Source organism: Podarcis tiliguerta (assembly GCF_965153285.1).
Source record: "Podarcis tiliguerta genome assembly, chromosome: 1".
Taxonomy (NCBI): domain Eukaryota; kingdom Metazoa; phylum Chordata; class Lepidosauria; order Squamata; family Lacertidae; genus Podarcis; species Podarcis tiliguerta.
Genome location: NC_139534.1, coordinates 61,788,659 through 61,805,202, shown reverse-complemented (window position 1 = coordinate 61,805,202; position 16,544 = coordinate 61,788,659). Strand labels below are relative to the sequence as shown.

General features: G+C 40.8%; 1 protein-coding gene across 18 annotated transcripts in view; it reads right to left on the bottom strand.

Annotated features, from left to right (window-relative positions):
• The window catches only part of BRSK2 (BR serine/threonine kinase 2), a 380,957-nt gene that overhangs the window by 110,501 nt on the left and 253,912 nt on the right, over positions 1 to 16,544 (bottom strand). For all 18 annotated transcript variants that reach the window (XM_083424840.1, XM_083424835.1, XM_083424845.1 and 15 more), the window contains exon 3: positions 8,702 to 8,787. In XM_083424840.1, the coding sequence (XP_083280966.1) occupies positions 8,702 to 8,787 (86 nt within the window). The remainder of the gene's footprint in view (positions 1 to 8,701; positions 8,788 to 16,544) is intronic.

The window sequence follows — 16,544 nt, the reverse complement described above, 5'->3', positions numbered from 1 at the left end:
CAACATTGTCACTAGAGGCATGGGGGTCCTCTGTGCCTCAGAGTGGCTCTAATCATTTTAGGGTGATATACCAGCTGTGACCCTACCTAGACAGAGAAGCTTGCCATGGTCTGGGAAGCTCATGTTTGGATTATTGCAACATGTTGCACATGTGGTTGCCCTCAGTTGACCCCAAATTACCATATTTTTTGCTCTATAAGACGCACCAGACCACAAGACGCACCTAGTTTTTGGAGGAAGAAAACAAGAAAAAAAAATTCTGAATCTCAGAAGCCAGAACAGCAAGAGGGATCGCTGCGCAGCAAAAACAGCAATCCCTCTTGCTGTTCTGGCTTCTGGGATAGCTGCGCAGCCTGCATTCGCTCCATAAGACGCACACACATTTCCCCTTACTTTTTAGGAGGGAAAAAGTGAGTCTTATAGAGCAAAAAATACGGTAGGCTGTGAAATTGTTAACTGGGACTGGACAGTCTGAACATTGTACACCAGTGATTCACCATCTGCACTGTTTGTCAGTCTTTCTCTGGGTCTAAGTTTTTACTTTTAATGTTTTTAACAGCTTGGAACCAGGTCCCAAGGATTTGCCTCCTTGCATAAGTACTTACACAACCCTTAAGATCACACTCAGAGGCCATTCTCTTGGTTCCCCTGCCAAGTGAAATTCAGCAAGTGGCTACTAGGGAGGGGGCTTTTTAATGTTGGCCACCCCAGGTGTGGAATGCCAAGAGATGCTCACCCTTTTTGTGGTCATTTCCCGGTCCTTAACCTTTTAAAACCTACACACATTTTTAGAATTACACCAGTCTTTATTGATTTTAGTCTCTGAGGCTAAGAGTTATATAATTATTTTATTGTTGGTTATTTATATTAAAATTTGATTGATACTTTAAGCTTCCCAGAGGACTTTGTTACTGCCAGCCTTGCTAAATAAGTATACAGAACCAGATTGATCATGGTTGTCTATGTATACCTGAGATACAGCAAATGATAGGAAGAAGACCTTTGGGTCATTTGCCCTTCCTTAGCTGTTGTCCTATGGCTCCTTTAATCCGTTTGCCTTTTACAGTTGCAGAGGCGTAACTTCCAGTAAGGGCTATGCCAGAAATAAAAAGCAGCCCCATGTTCTCCCCAAATTAATTCCTGGCGCCACATGCAATTAGAAAACAAGAATGACCACAGAGACAAAACTCAGCAGCCAACAGCACCATGACTCCCAGGTCTTGAGTGAAATCAGTGACCCAAGTCAGAAGCCAAGAGCAGTTTTTCCTTCCTCAAAATCCTCAGTATTTAGACATGAAGTATTCCTTTCTTTTGATGCAACCAGTAATTAGGAAACTCATTATATTTCGCAGCTATAGTTTTGCACAGCCAGTGATCTGGTTAGTTCAGAATGAAGGGGAATCTCAGAAGAGAGTTGCAGTGAAACAAACACCCTTCTACATTTAAATCAGCGTTTTTCTTTGGGGGGAGCAGGAAAGAGAGAAATCCCAGTACGTTTCTACTCAACACAGAGTTTAAAAGTGTCCAGCCCAGACTGTTACAAAATTCTTTCAGGACTTCCCCCCTCGTGCTGCTTTCTATTGATTAAATAATCTCTATTAGATATTAAGCTCCTTGTTATTGGTGCAGCAAATAAATTATTCAAGAGCTATATAAATTCTTATGGCGGGCATGAATTTTTAAACCCTAATTTGGTACTGAGCCAAGACCTCTTCATTTAAAAATTGGGTTCCCCCCTCCCCACTTCCCTCTGGCAGGAAATGAATAGATGCGCTCCTATGATTTTATTTTGTTTTAAGGGGGATCATCTTAACACCCACTGATTATTTGAAGGGATATGTTAAAAACAAAGGTTGCTAAGCATATTTAGGATGAAGCTAAAGAGGTGTGTTTTTATGCTCCCGAACCACTTGAGTCTTTGATTTATTGGGGATAAATAAATTTTTTGAATGCTACTTTGCCTGTTATTTATAGTGTGTTGTTGTGCATGCCTAAACACCACCAAATATCCGTATAGGAGTATGCAACCACCCAGAGGGATCTCTAGGCTATGTTGGGCAAGCTGAACACTCCATCAGCCAGTGCCCTTTCCAAAGAAGCAAATTTCCTTCGCTCCAATGGCCAATTATCAGGCCTCCCCTAGCAATCCTGCAATGTTCCTGACTTTTAGTTTTAAGAATCTCTCTCTGTGTAAGTGTCCAAACCCTGCCTTCTGATGAATTTGTGTTCCTCTTATATTCCATTACTGTACTATGCTTTTGTTGCCCAATATGTTGGTATCCTGATTAATCTCTAAATGGGCTATGGTTTATTCACCATGAGGAGGATTGCAGTGGTACCTGCCCCCCCCCCCAAAACCCTACTCAGTGGCATATAAAACTCCATGTGGCATCTTCTTTTCAGATGACTCTGATTGCTATAAACCAGATAACTTGTGGAGAAAAAATAAGGTACTTCTCATGTAAGATTTGTATTTTTGTACATCCTTGTCTAATACAAAGGTATACAAGTGAAATTATTATTCCAATATAAATCCATTTATTTATAACCTTTTTAAATAAATGCATTCCAAATGTCATTATATTGTCCAGACACAATCTTTTTGCATTTTATGTACTTTTTGTTTCCTTTTTTATATTTGATTTCATTTGATTGAAATATTTTCAATAAAATATAAGGTTGTGGGTTTTTTTATTAAAAAAGTAAGATTTATATTTTTTATATTTTAGGTCCCTGATGAAAAATTAGAAATAATTCTTACATTACAAAGATGTTTCCATAGATATTAATGAGGCATTGGCATTTATTTATATGGCATCCCACAATTAGGGACTGGCACTATGCTGTGGCTCTGACATTGAGCATGGCACATTGTTCACTCACTTTCCTGCAATGACTCTTCCTGCTTGGAGAACACTGGAAACAATGTGATGTAGAATTGATCTACACATGCAGCAGAGTCTAGACCATACCTGTCTGAGTGCAGGTGAGAGATCTCATGGTTTGAATGCTCCATTTATAAAGCTACATTCACATGGAAAATTAGCATATCATAGGGAAGACTAGACCAAACTCTGGCATACCAGTTTTCCATGTGTAGGCAATGCTGTCTTTTATTTTTATTTTTTTAACGGGAGAGCATTTAACTTGAGATTGACCCAACTGCCATCTGAACCAGATTCCAGGAATCATTCTACTGCATGTGCAGGTCACCTCCTAGTCAACTTGACCTTTCTACATATTAGAAAGAAAACCAGGATTGTAGCACAATGAGTTGTCTCATTAGCTCAGCTAGGCTGCTAAATGTTTAATTCCCCCCGCCCAAATGCATTTTCAGCCTTAAATAAACTGTAGAAAAAGGATTTGATTCATGGCTGCATTAGGAATCTACTCAACCACAGCCCCCTGTCACAAATTAAATCACAAACCAAAAGTAAAACATGATTTGTGAAATTAACATTTATCGAGGAAATATTCCCCAGCGCTGCATTATGCTTAGTCTTTGGCGTCCAAAATATCAACCATAATTCATAATATGCCTAAGAAACCATGCCACCAGCATTGCCATCAAGGCAAGGAGTTTAATGGAAAAGTGATGCAGTAACCAGGGACTCATATTAGATGGGGATGAGCTGTGCTGTATTTCTTAGTGACATCAGCATTCCTCCTTCCATCCTTGAACCATGTCATCCCTCCACTGGCACTCCCTTGTATTGTTTAATATTATTCAAATCTCATTGACTGATTGATTATCTTTCCATATTTCCAGTCTTATAAACTTGTTTTAATAATGAACAATGACATTTAGCACAAAATCAGTATAATTTTCCTTAAATTATCATAATTAATCATAACAGCTAGCTTTTTATACGTTGACAACAACTATTCTTCATCTGAGGATCCAGTTCTCTGAGATACATCTTTTTTAAACCCCATTTTACAGATGGAGCAACTGAGGTTTAGATTGTGATGGATGAACTGCTCAGATCCATACAAGTATTCAATGGTGTTGTCAGTTTTAAAGCCATTGAATTTCACAATGCAATTATGATGATAAAATGTGCATTAAAATGCATATGATAGTGAGAATAATTTGGAGAAATTGCTTTGCAAAAATGTGTGTATTCAGGGAAATTCCATTAAAAAATGTGTATATTAAGAGAAATTCAGACTGAAATGCTGATCAATTTTCATGAGGACTTTTAAATATATTAACAATAATGAACACAAATTGATACAGACATGTGGAGAATTGAACTTAAGATTAGAAAAAACGAGCAACTGAAAAAAGCGGAAATGAACAGATCTACCAAACCCTACTTAAAGTGCAATCCTACGTGGGTGGCGCTGTGGGTAAAAGCCTCAGCGCCTAGGACTTGCCGATCGAAAGGTCGGCGGTTCGAATCCCTGCGGCGGGGTGCGCTCCCATCGCTTGGTCCCAGCGCCTGCCAACCTAGCAGTTCGAAAGCACCCTCGGGTGCAAGTAGATAAATAGGGACCGCTTACTAGCGGGAAGGTAAACGGCGTTCCGTGTGCTGTGCTGGCTCGCCAGATGCAGCTTGTCACGCTGGCCATGTGACCCGGAAGTGTCTGCGGACAGCGCTGGCTCCCGGCCTATAGAGTGAGATGAGCGCACAACCCTAGAGTCTGTCAAGACTGGCCCGTACAGGCAGGGGTACCTTTACCTTTATGCAGGATTAGGAGTAACTACGCGAGATTAGGCTGTTGTAAAAACAACTTCAAAGAGTTCTAGGGCAATTTAACAATTTACAGATCTGCCGTGAGATGAGCTTTTGTGGATAAGCATGGATATAAGAAATCTTGATTCAAATTTAAGCTCATCTACAAACCTCATTAGGAAGCCTTGAGAATATCATTACCACTCAGCATAAACTACCTAACAAGGTTGTTGCATACATACATAAGGTAAGGTAATAAATAACACTACGGCGGGAAGCTAAACTAAATAGCATTTCCGTGTGCTCTGGCACTTGTCACGGGATCCCGTTGCACCAGAAGTGGTTTAGTCATGCTGGCCACATGACCTGGAAAGCTGTCTGTGGACAAACACTGGCTTACTCAGCCTGAAGCAAGATGATCGCCGCACCCCATAGTTGCCTTTGACTGGACTTAACCGCCCAGGGGTCCTTTACCTTTTTTACCTTTATACATACATAAATAAATACATACCCATGATGGGACTTATGTCTGAGTAGACATGCCTAAGCTTGTGCTATAAAACACTATTCCGACCTCTGAGTAGGAAAGGGAGGATACAGATGAAACAAATAACATTTCTGGTCATAAGGGTATCTGCTTTCACCTCATGCAAACAATAGTATTTTCTACCTTTTCAGTGCTGTACTTCAGAATGATCAGTCCAGTTTTAAAGTAGCTATGTGGTAATCATATAAAGATACATGTAACTTCATTGACCTTTTAAGATATGGGTTTGGGAGGAACACAATTATATGACACTGATTCCTGATTGTGACATAAGGTGGTGGGGTTTTTTTGGGGGGGGTGTTTACTGTGCAAACACCCACCACTCCCCTAGGCCTAAATTACTCATTCTTAGAACAATTAGTTTCCTACAGGAGAAACCATAATGATTTCAAAATAGTAAATTATTATGCACAGGTAGGAATTATGTACAATTGTCAAGTGGCTTTAAGACATTTTATGCAGTCGGTGACAAAATAATAACAATGCCCATCGCTTTACTGACTACTACACACACATCTGTGTGTTTGTGTTTTATGTGTGCGGTCTGTGTACACACACACCCTCAAGGGGGAGGGAGGGAGGGAAGGGGGGGGGAAGAAAGACTAAGAGTGACAAAAGATTGCTGGTAGCCACAGTTCACTGCTGAAGAGAATTTCTCACACCGAAATAAATTACAACCACTTCTACTAAACCACCCCTTGAACTGTTGGCACAATCTTATTGGATAAAAATTCATTGTTCCAGTTGTATGGTCCACATGGGATTATTACATCCATGCAACACTCTTTTCTTGGTTCGCCAATTATTATACCCTTACAGAGATGTGACATTAAAAGGGCTACCTCCAGCAAAGCTTTAATTAAAAAAAGACCCCTTTGCTTGCAATACAGTTAGAAACTTGGGGGGGGGGGACACCATTTAGTTTCCTCATATGCTTTCTCTTTCTCATTTAAAAATAATTGCCCCTCCCCGCAATACACAAGTGAGTGAAGATTAATATGGCATGTCTGTCTGGCAAGAAATTCAGTATTTTGGGCTTCTTTCTAATAAACTCTGAGAAACTCTGTCCATGGTTCAGACTCACTGGCTCACTGCGAAAATGCTCTAGACAAGCTATATTAATTATTCGTGCAAAGACAGCAGAACAGAGTTGCTGGTTTATTTGGTGCAAGCAAACCCATCCCCTCAAAAAAACCTTCAGTATCTCAACTGACTATGGGATTTTAATTGCACTTCAAAAAGAGAGACATAATCAAGTTCAAATTCAAAAAGATTTTAATGACAAAGTGCTTTATTAAACTGATTGGTTGCAAGATCTGCTAGACTTGATGTTGGGCAACCCAAGTTCAAAGTCTAGTGCAGGCAGACTCAATGAGTGGTCTTGAAAAGTCACACACTGGTTTGATTCTGGTAATAATCTAAATTGTGGTTTAGATAACTGATGGGCAACCTGTGGTTCCAGGGCTGCACATAGCTCCTGACCTCATTTTATGCCCCTCCTGACACCTATTGAAGCCCTATACATCCATCCTCTCCAGGTTCCTTCCTTCCTGTTCGCTTCCTCTTATTTTTTCCTGGCTTTTACAATTGCTCCCTCTCCACTCTTTATGCAACACAGGAGTCTAATATGGACCGCTGAGTTATGGCTCTGTATGTAGTTTTAGAACAATCAGAAGGGGCAGTATTTTATTTGATAAAAAATCATGGCTTTTTAAATAAAAAACCACAATTTTCTTTTATATAGCTTCAAGAAAAAACATTTTAAGCCACCAGTCTGAGAACAAATTGGAAGGATACATACACACAGAGGAACATCTGTTGATATAGCCACAGTATGTGTATAGCACACTAAAGTCCAAAAAGAATCATTTTCACTTCCTTTCCAGAACAGCAGCTATGTATATTGGTCTGTTGTACTAAAAGGAAAAAAAACCTCTGTACACTCACTGCAGAGTAACCCCATCAATCCTAAGGAAGCTTATTTCCCCTAATCTAAATCTAATATGTGGCAGCCAAAATAAAAATTGAAGAAGGGCAAACTTTTTAATATATTTATATATTTTGATTCCATATTAGTTAATCTGGAACACCTTTGTGGCTCCATCTATCTTTAATTCTGTCCCTGTCCACCCCTGGAATGAGGGAATGTGAACAGAAAGGTTATCTACCCCTGGTTTGATGATTATGAATGAGTTGTGCCGAGGTTGAACACTCCCTTTCCTTTTCTTTCTCATAGAATCTAAGAAGCTGCCTAATACAGAGTCAGATCATTGGCCTATCTACTGTACCTCAGCACTGTCAACAGAGAGCAGTCCTCCAGAGTTTCGAATAGGAGACAAATTCTCAGAACCTAGAGCTTTATGCATACAAAGTAGGTGGTCTGCCACTGGGGTATGGCTCGCTCCTACTCTGTACTACCATCCAGGGCCGAATTTAGGTTTGATGAGGCCCTAAGCTACTGAAGGTAATAGGGCCCTTTATATGTCCAGATGTCCTTTGCCAACAAAAAAATTGTGTTGAATATATGCTATATGGTAATTTATGATGGACCTAATAGGTATCTAAAGCCATTTGACCATTACAAAATATGTATTTTATCAAAGTAATTGTTGAACTGAAATACAATTAAGAAGAAGTATATTAACAGTGAAATACAATTAAGAAGAAGTATATTTTGGGGGGCCCTCAAGAGAGTGGGGCCCTAAGCTATAGCCTGTTTAGCTTATATGTAAATCATGTACTGCTACCATCAACCCTGGTACCACCAAGCTACGTTACTTCCTCTACTCATATATATTGCCAGCGATGTCCCCAGATCAGTAAGCAACCATGGCAGTGATAATCATTATCTCCTATACACAATTGCTTTTAGAGGAATACCTGCTGGATCTGTATCACTTCTTATGCTAAAAAACATGCTGGAGAAACGGTCCAGAACCACATCATAGTACAAATACCAGTTCTACACCTCCACTTAAAGGTAAAAGGACTCCTGACCATTAGGTCCAGTCACGAACGACTCTGGGATTGCGGTGCTCATCTCGCTTTACTGGCCAAGGGAGCCGGCATACAGCTTCCGGGTCATGAGGCCAGCATGACTAAGCCACTTCTGGCAAACCAGAGCAGCGCACGGAAACGCCGTTTACCTTCCCGCCAGAACGGTACCTATTTATCTACTTGCACTTTGACGTGCTTTCGAACTGCTAGGTTGGCAGGAGCAGGGACCAAGCAACGGGAGCTCACCCCGTTGTGGGGATTCGAACCGCCGACCTTCTGATCAGCAAGCCCTAGGATCTGTGGTTTAGACCACAGCACCACCCACGTCCCTTGTTGAGAAAGCATAAAAATGAAATTATTGTGGTTTGTGCACCTGTTGTGTACAGTCTTATTTAGTGAGCTACACCCCATGTTAACAGATACTTAATGCATTCCCCACACACCCATCCCACCCCCTTGACAAATGAATAATACCTACAAATATTTTTTATTTTCATAAACATCGTGCAGCTTTAAAACGTGCGGGTGTTCTATCAACTTCAGGATGGCTATTTCCCGCTCCACCTGAAAGAGAAAAGCAAAACACAAGGAATTGTTAGAATCTGTGTCTTAAGACTACATTAAGAATCTGTACTACTGTGTGTCTTCAGTTATTACCCACTGCCATTCCTTAAGTACCACTGACTTTCCCCGGTGTAGTTACCACACAGAAAACAAAGTAAAAATTCAGGAAATGGCAGGGCATAGAAATAATAATGTATGCTTAGTAATAATGAATAAACATATTATTAACAACAGTATTGTTATTAACTTCCACAGCACTAGGACACACCTTGCTAGGACATTTGCTTGTGTGCAGGCATCTCAGGAGAGCCTACCATGGCTGACACCTTGCCTGCTCCTCCAGTGCCCACTACTACTTCCCCTTCTTTGCTGGCTATGGCCCTCTACCCACCAGTCTCCCTGTCATGTTTGTGAGTGAGCTAGCTTCCCTGTTGGTGGTCCTCTAAGACCATGAGCCAAGGGTATGTGTGCTCATGTCCCTGACCCATTGCAGTGATTGTAAGTCCACTCACAAGCTCAAGGGAGAATCTGGGTGCTGCCGCCAGGTAAGCTCACCTGCCTCCCGCAAAAAATCTGAAGCCAGGCCTGCTTCTCAGATATGCAAAGTTTACACAAACAAATTATTTCTAGAGGGGTTGCCATGTCATCTATTGCAGCGAAAACAACAAAGAGTTTTGTGACACCTTAAAAACTACAAATTTATTGTGGCAAAAGATTTCATGGGTTAGTGTTCCCACTTCATGTACATGAAGTGCTATCCTTAGTGGGCACTTACATGCACATAGATGCAGAGAAACCAACAGCAACTTTAAACAATAAAAAATACAAGCCTACAGCAACCTTCTCATGTTTATGAAGATAACTACTCCCCCCCCCTTAAATAAGCTAAAAGTGGTATTCAGACATCCTAAAGTAAAACTCTATCTCTCCCAGACTTTCACCTCTCTCCTTTCACCATGTGCCTCTCCAAATCTGGTATAGAGCATTGAATACAATTTCTGAAGTCTTATGGATGAGGAATGCCTCCAAGTGAGCTCATTTATTAAACAGCCTCCATTCATTTAATAATACTGAAATTTCTTTCACATGGTATCCAAAGCTTCAAAGTCTGATGTGTAAATTCTGAGGAAAACCCAACTATATCATGCTAGAACTATTTTGATACCTTCTTACATTTGGAATAGAGGAAAAATGGAGGCAGATTTGCTAATCTCCTCTGCTGAACCAGAAGCCTTAATTAATTGCGCACATGAAATTAGCAAATACCTGTTTTACTTTGTTTCACTAAGTGTCACTATGGGTGAATTTACAGGTCATGAACAACAGATTGGCAGGTACACTTATGTAATAACAAACTATTAATGCCCTAATTACATGGCCCAATGAATTGAGAGGGAAATCTAGAGGGACTGAGCACCTGGCTCTCAAGAAGCAGAATGATACAACTCCAGAAGGAATCCACTCTGAACTAAGTTTAGAAGCTGCTGGTGGTGGTACTATTATAGTACTATAATAGTATGGTACTATAATATATGGTACTATAATAGTATAGCTGCTGCATCCTGGCATGTTGTGTCATAACTTCCTGTGGATGGGCCATTGGCATGGGTCTGGAAAGAGTCAAAAAGGCTCTGGCACACTTTCCCAATGGCCAAAATTAGAAAAGCAGGAAAGCTGGTACAACGATTGCCTGGCTCTAGACCCCAGTATAGATTTCCCCATTCTACCTGCCATGGTTCGGATGTTACTTTGGCTGCGGGGCAGCAACAGAGATCACCACTTGTACTGTACCACAGCTGAAGCACATTTTTTTGATCTAGGCTACCCTGGGTCCTATAATAGGTTTAAAGTTCATATCTTATTCAGTCACACCACAATGCTGTCACATAGATTTCTGTAATTTCCTATTCCTAACAACGACTTCCCCAAATCTACCCATTAAATCTATGGAGATGAAGATCAGATATATCCAATATATTTCTGGTTGTGTGTGTTTGTGCGTGCAAATAGTTCTCTGGAAGACGTGAATTTCCTCTTTCCAGCATTGGAACATAAAACATTCAACATTTCAAAACAACAGTAACAACTAATCAGGTCATCTCCCCAGCAGCAAGGCAAGTTCTCATCTTATACATTGTGGAGAAGTCTTAGAGCACTTCTGATACTGGATCCTGACACATGTTATGTTCATACCAATAATTTTCTCTCCCCTCCCCCCTTTTTTTTGTTCCAGAAAGGCCTGCAGCACATTGTCTTTGAAAAACCCCTTCTGTTGATGTCTGTGGCAACATGTCCAACCAAAGTGAGAGATGTGATGCTAGGGCTCTCTCAGGGCACTTCTTAGTTACTGTCCAAAAGCTTAAGATGAACAGGCACATAAAAACAGAGACTTATGGCTTATGTTGCTCAGACAAAGGCTTCAGTTATACTTTTTCTCTGATTTACTTTCAACACTAAGTGGAGGAGGAGAGGTAAAAGAGCAAATATTCACCTTCTGCGACAAACAATCCACTGCTAGGATCTACATATTTTCAATTACTGTAAGTTACACTAACTTTTTAATTTCTCAGTCATTAGCAAGTCACCCTCTTTTAGAGGGGTACCTGTCTTGCCTCCCCTCCCCCCTGAAAACAGACTAAGGATCTTGTGACACCTCAAAGTTTTTTTTAAAACTGTGTAAAGTGGATTCCACAAAAACCTAGGCTATAACAGATTGTCAGCCATCAAGTTGTCACAAGACTCTCTGTTGAGTTTTCAAGCTGCACTTATCCAATGCTTCCACAATTTAATAAAAAGGGCTAGAAGCTTTCATATTAAAAACAAAGCAGTGATCATTACAAATAAAATCTGCAAAGGAACATGCATCTATAGTGTACAATTCTGATGGTTTAATGCAGGATGGTGTAAGTAATACTATAATGGTCAGAACAAACTCAATAAATGCTCAGTTATTCTGCAGAAATATCTATGTTTTTTCCTGGCACTTTATAGAATTCTGGATTAGGTTTGAATAATATTTTATGTAGTGAGAAGTCAATAAGAACCAAGAAAAAAGATGTCTGATCAACAGTTTGCTCATGGGAAGAAGCTAGTAGGAAAACCTTATCATGAGCACTGATTGCAGTTGAATGTACCATGACAGAACTTAAAAGAGTTCATTGAGTAATAGCATCTCCAACAGAGAATCGAAGGAAACTGCAACATGAGTCATTAAAAGGTGTCTGCCCATGCAGAGGTAATTTGTATTAGCTTTTGCTGGTTAAGTGGTGCACACAAAATCTACAGGAAGGTGATGAACACTAAATCCATGGCAAAGTGGCTATTTGATTGCTTCTCCAGAGGCCCAGATGATGGTTCCCTATAACACCAAGAGAGACCTGAGTGCTGATTTGGTAAGTCATCAGGGCATTTGATTACCAAGTCTGCAGGTAAGAAGAACAACAACAACAACAACAACAATTTTTTATTTGCCTATCCAGCTGGGTTTCCCCAGCCACTCTGGGTGGCTCCCAACAGATTAAAAACAGAATAAAACCATCAAATATTAAAAACTTCCCAAAACAGGGCTTCCTTCAGATGTCTTCTAAAAGTCAGATAGCTGTTTATTTCCTTGGCATCTGATGGATGTTCCACAGGATGGGTGTCACTACCAAGAAGGCCCTCTGTAACCTCACATCTCACAGTGAGAGAACTGCCACAAGGCGCGCAGAGATGGACCTCAGTGTCCAGGCAGAACGATGAGGGTGGAGATGCTCCTTTGGGTATACAGGGCCGAGGCCATTTAGGGCTTTAAAGGTCAGCACCAACACTTTGAATTGTGCTTGGAAACATACTGGCAGACCATTGTGAACTCACTGCTAACTACTAACTCTTTGACACTCATTTCACTAAAGTGGTTATAAGAATCAGCCCTTGCGCTCATACTATACAAGAGACAACAAAAGCACCCTTGAGCTTTTCTTACGCTTTTTACATCATATGTGAATGTCAGCATGGTTCCCAGCTTTTAAAACTGCATTAGCTAAATGAAAAATTTCCACTCTTCCATTTATTGTTCAGGCTGTTGCCTTAATCAGAACTAGTGACGAGTCCTGGTCTTCTTTTCCAAACCTAGCACCATACCCCTAAAATAATTGTGGCCTCTAGGCTCCAGGAAGGAAAGTATAAATGTTTCTTTCACCCCATCCAGAAAATATGTTTGGGGTAGTAGTTGGTAAAAGGAAATGCTAAGCACTGTTCCCTTCCTTCTAAGCCCCTCCTGAAACTGGTTCCTTCTTTTAGGATAAGTGACAGAAATATTACTCCTCCCCATAATCCCGAAGCTCCCTTCCAAAGGGGAAATAGAGGCACTGGTCTGCTTCTCACTGCTGACTTTGCCATTCAGTACTGGGGCAGTGAGTATATTTGCCCAAACCACAACATTATCTGCCCAGAGGTGCAGCACTTTCTGGCATCAGGAAAGGCAGGCTGTTTGCTGAATGAGAGAAAGTAAATCAAGGACACCACTCAAGTGGGAGCTAATCTCCCCATACCCACTTCCTTAGCAAGTTTGGAGTCTGGAATGGGAAACATGTTTCCCCCCTCTCTGTGCTGTATCACTTTGCAGCTCACTTACTTTGTCTAATGAAACTCAAGTGAGACTCAAAGAGCCAACCCCAGTCTGCAAAGCACTGAGCTTCTTTCCTAGCCACATCTAAATGGGATGGAGTACTGAAAACCATCTTTTATGGTAGAGATGTCAAAGAAGCTTGCTAGGCTTAGGCCTGGATAGGAGCTTCAGAAGTTCATATTTCTCACCTCAGAGAAATAATAGCATTATGAGGTTCCAATTCTTCTACAGCTCAGATTAAAATCTAAGACACAAAAGAATTCCTGCTTAGTCATATAATCCTCCACTTCCCTTTCCTTTAACAAGACTCGGCAGCTAGGGCAGTAGCAATGTCATTCCAGCTGTGGGAACACGGAAAGAATAAAACCAAGTCTCTCCCTCCTGCCTCTCTCTAGTGATATTGGTAGTGTGCAAGGACACAGGCATTAGTGGCTCTTGGGAAATTTAGTCTTCCCACAAGCTACTGCAATGGCAATAGCAGTGGCAGATCTGATCTTCCTCCATTCATCATTCTGTGGCTGGAGCACCACTCTAAGTTCTGCCCTTGGCAGACAAGTTTTGTTTAAAGGGCAAAGGTTGCATTGTGGATAGTGGAGGTAGGAAACTTCTGAAGATGGGTTGGTTTTTTTTGGGGGGGGGGGTGGATTCAAACTATTTTGGATTTTCTTGGATCTAGCCTGACTTGTTTGCTGAGCCAAATCTAACATAAGCTAGAAGCAGGAAGTTGCCTATCAGTGTTTGATAGATACATTAGGGACTGATTTTAATAAAAGTCTATTTTTCATGAGTGAAAATAATTTCTGTCTTAGATAACATAGACCCTAAAAACACTTCCAAACCAGCATGTCTAGTGATTATATCAGAACACTCAGACAGTGCTTCCATTCCTGAATTGGCCCCTGCTTTCTTTGTGACCTTCAACAAGTCAATGGTTTCTCTATGACTTACATCCCCCATTGGTGACATGAGATATTTGGCAAAATTGTAACAGCTATCAACTCTGGATTGTACTACCTGGAAACAGGGGAAATCAGACTCTGCTAAAATTGCAAGAACAACATGAGGATAATAAATTTCACCTGCCTTTGTCTTTGCTCTCTCAAATGAAATGTCTGTCTGTATTTATTATTGCTTTCCCATGTAACTGAATTAAATACTGAAAGCCAGGGATAATGACAAGATCTCTATCCAGATTGCTGTGGAAATTGATACAATGTCACTGTTAACTCTTTCCCCATTCTATAGAAACAAAGACACTGTGCAAAGACACTGTGTAGCAGTTCTATCAAAAGCTTAAAGTGTAGCCATGTTTCCAAAATTATCTCTGCAGCAGCGAATGTCTGCCTAAGAACAGGATTTCACATTTCCAGGGAAACACCAGTGGTTGATATAGGGCAGACAGAGACTGTAGTAATTCTATCACTGGATTGGTTAGGAGAACACAGTGGAAATCCATGTAATCACACAATCAGTGTGAAGCCTCTGAAATAAAACCAAACAGATCTTAAGTACGGGATACAACCGTGCATTCTTTCCCTCACCTTTGCCAACGATTGGTACCACTTTTATGCCTCCTTGCACCAGGAAACCCACATATTGCTTTCTGGCTCCAAGCCAGGAAGGATGAGAGTGGAGCCCTGCAGGGCTGACTGCTTTAATGCAGATACAATTATCAGAGAGCAAGACAAGCCTCAAACTGCTAGGCTGGAGAGAGGCTCCAGGAGCCTGCAGTAAACCAGAATCATGGAGTGACATTTGCATAATGTTAAAAAGACACATCCATCTGCCACACAAATCCCAGTCCCCAAGAGAGGATTCCAGATTTGTTTTTTTGTCCCCCTTTTCTGCAAGGGGCTTTGTCCAGGTCATAGCAAAAGCATTTGGCTGGAGAGAGGGGTCAGAAATGACTTCAAAGTGGACACAAAGGCATATCACTTGCTTTATGACCTTGCAGGTGCCAATTAGAGGTTTTTAGGGTCTAAGCAGGGAGTTGATTAGCTAGTAAGATGCTTCACTGACTCTGCTAATGAAAGAGACTAACACAAAGGCAACATTTCCCTTAGCAGGAACAATGCAAAATCTTCACTTATGTCCTCACCTCCAGCCCTTTTCCTCCAGGAGAACTGGCTTCTCTTTGCTTTAAGCTCAATTCACATGCATGGATGTCAGTGAGAAAACAGCACTTAATTTCCAATATCCTAACTCACAACACAATCTGCAGAGCCCACCCTATGTTTCTAAGAGGCAAATGCCTGTCTCTTATGGATGCTCCATATTTCTTTTACATTCACATTCACTTACAGTCACTTTTTTGGTGACTGAGTTAGTTGAGAAAAGATGGAACTGCAAATGTTTGCTCCATAAATGGATAGAAACAGAAGCTAGTGTTACCTTATTCTGTCCGCCTGTTTCACACTCACTCCCAGCAGGCCCTTCCTTATACAGTAGAAAGCTGAAAGGCTGTCCTCTCCACAGAGGCAGTAGGAAGGGATGGGGGAACTGGGTAACATTTCCAATCACTCAGGCCAGGGAGTGCAAAAGTAAATTTGAAATTGCCAGCATCAGCCTAAATACTGAGATACAAATTTTAGTTCCCACATCCTCCTCCTCCAGTTCATGGCCAGCTTGCACAGCAACTGATTTAACCACAAGGCCCTTGAGCTGGTACTCAGAAAGGTACAGAGTGACTCAATACAATTAATAGATTTTTGCTTGGAATTCCAAGCACTATCTCTGAGTATTATAAATGCCAGGGAAAAGCCATTTATCCCCCCCCCCCCTCAACCCATCATTAGATGACTCTTTGTCACATCATGGGAATTTTCAAACGATTCAAGCCATGTTTGAGTTGATGATCAACATGCATTTGAGGAATCACTTAATCAACTGAAAAAGCATAGGAGGGGAAATGTAATCTGAAGTAGGAGACTTCCTCCATACATGTTATGGGTCTATGATGCTTGCTTGTGATATATTGGAATAAGGAAAGTTCACCATAACAAAGCTCCATTGCTAGTGAAGCAGCACAACCCCTATGCATGAAAATGTAATTTTATAACAACAAATTATAATAAATTCTGCTTTTGTTTAGCATTTCTATCCTTACTTACACAGCTGTCCCAGCTCAGAATCACTACTTAATACATCA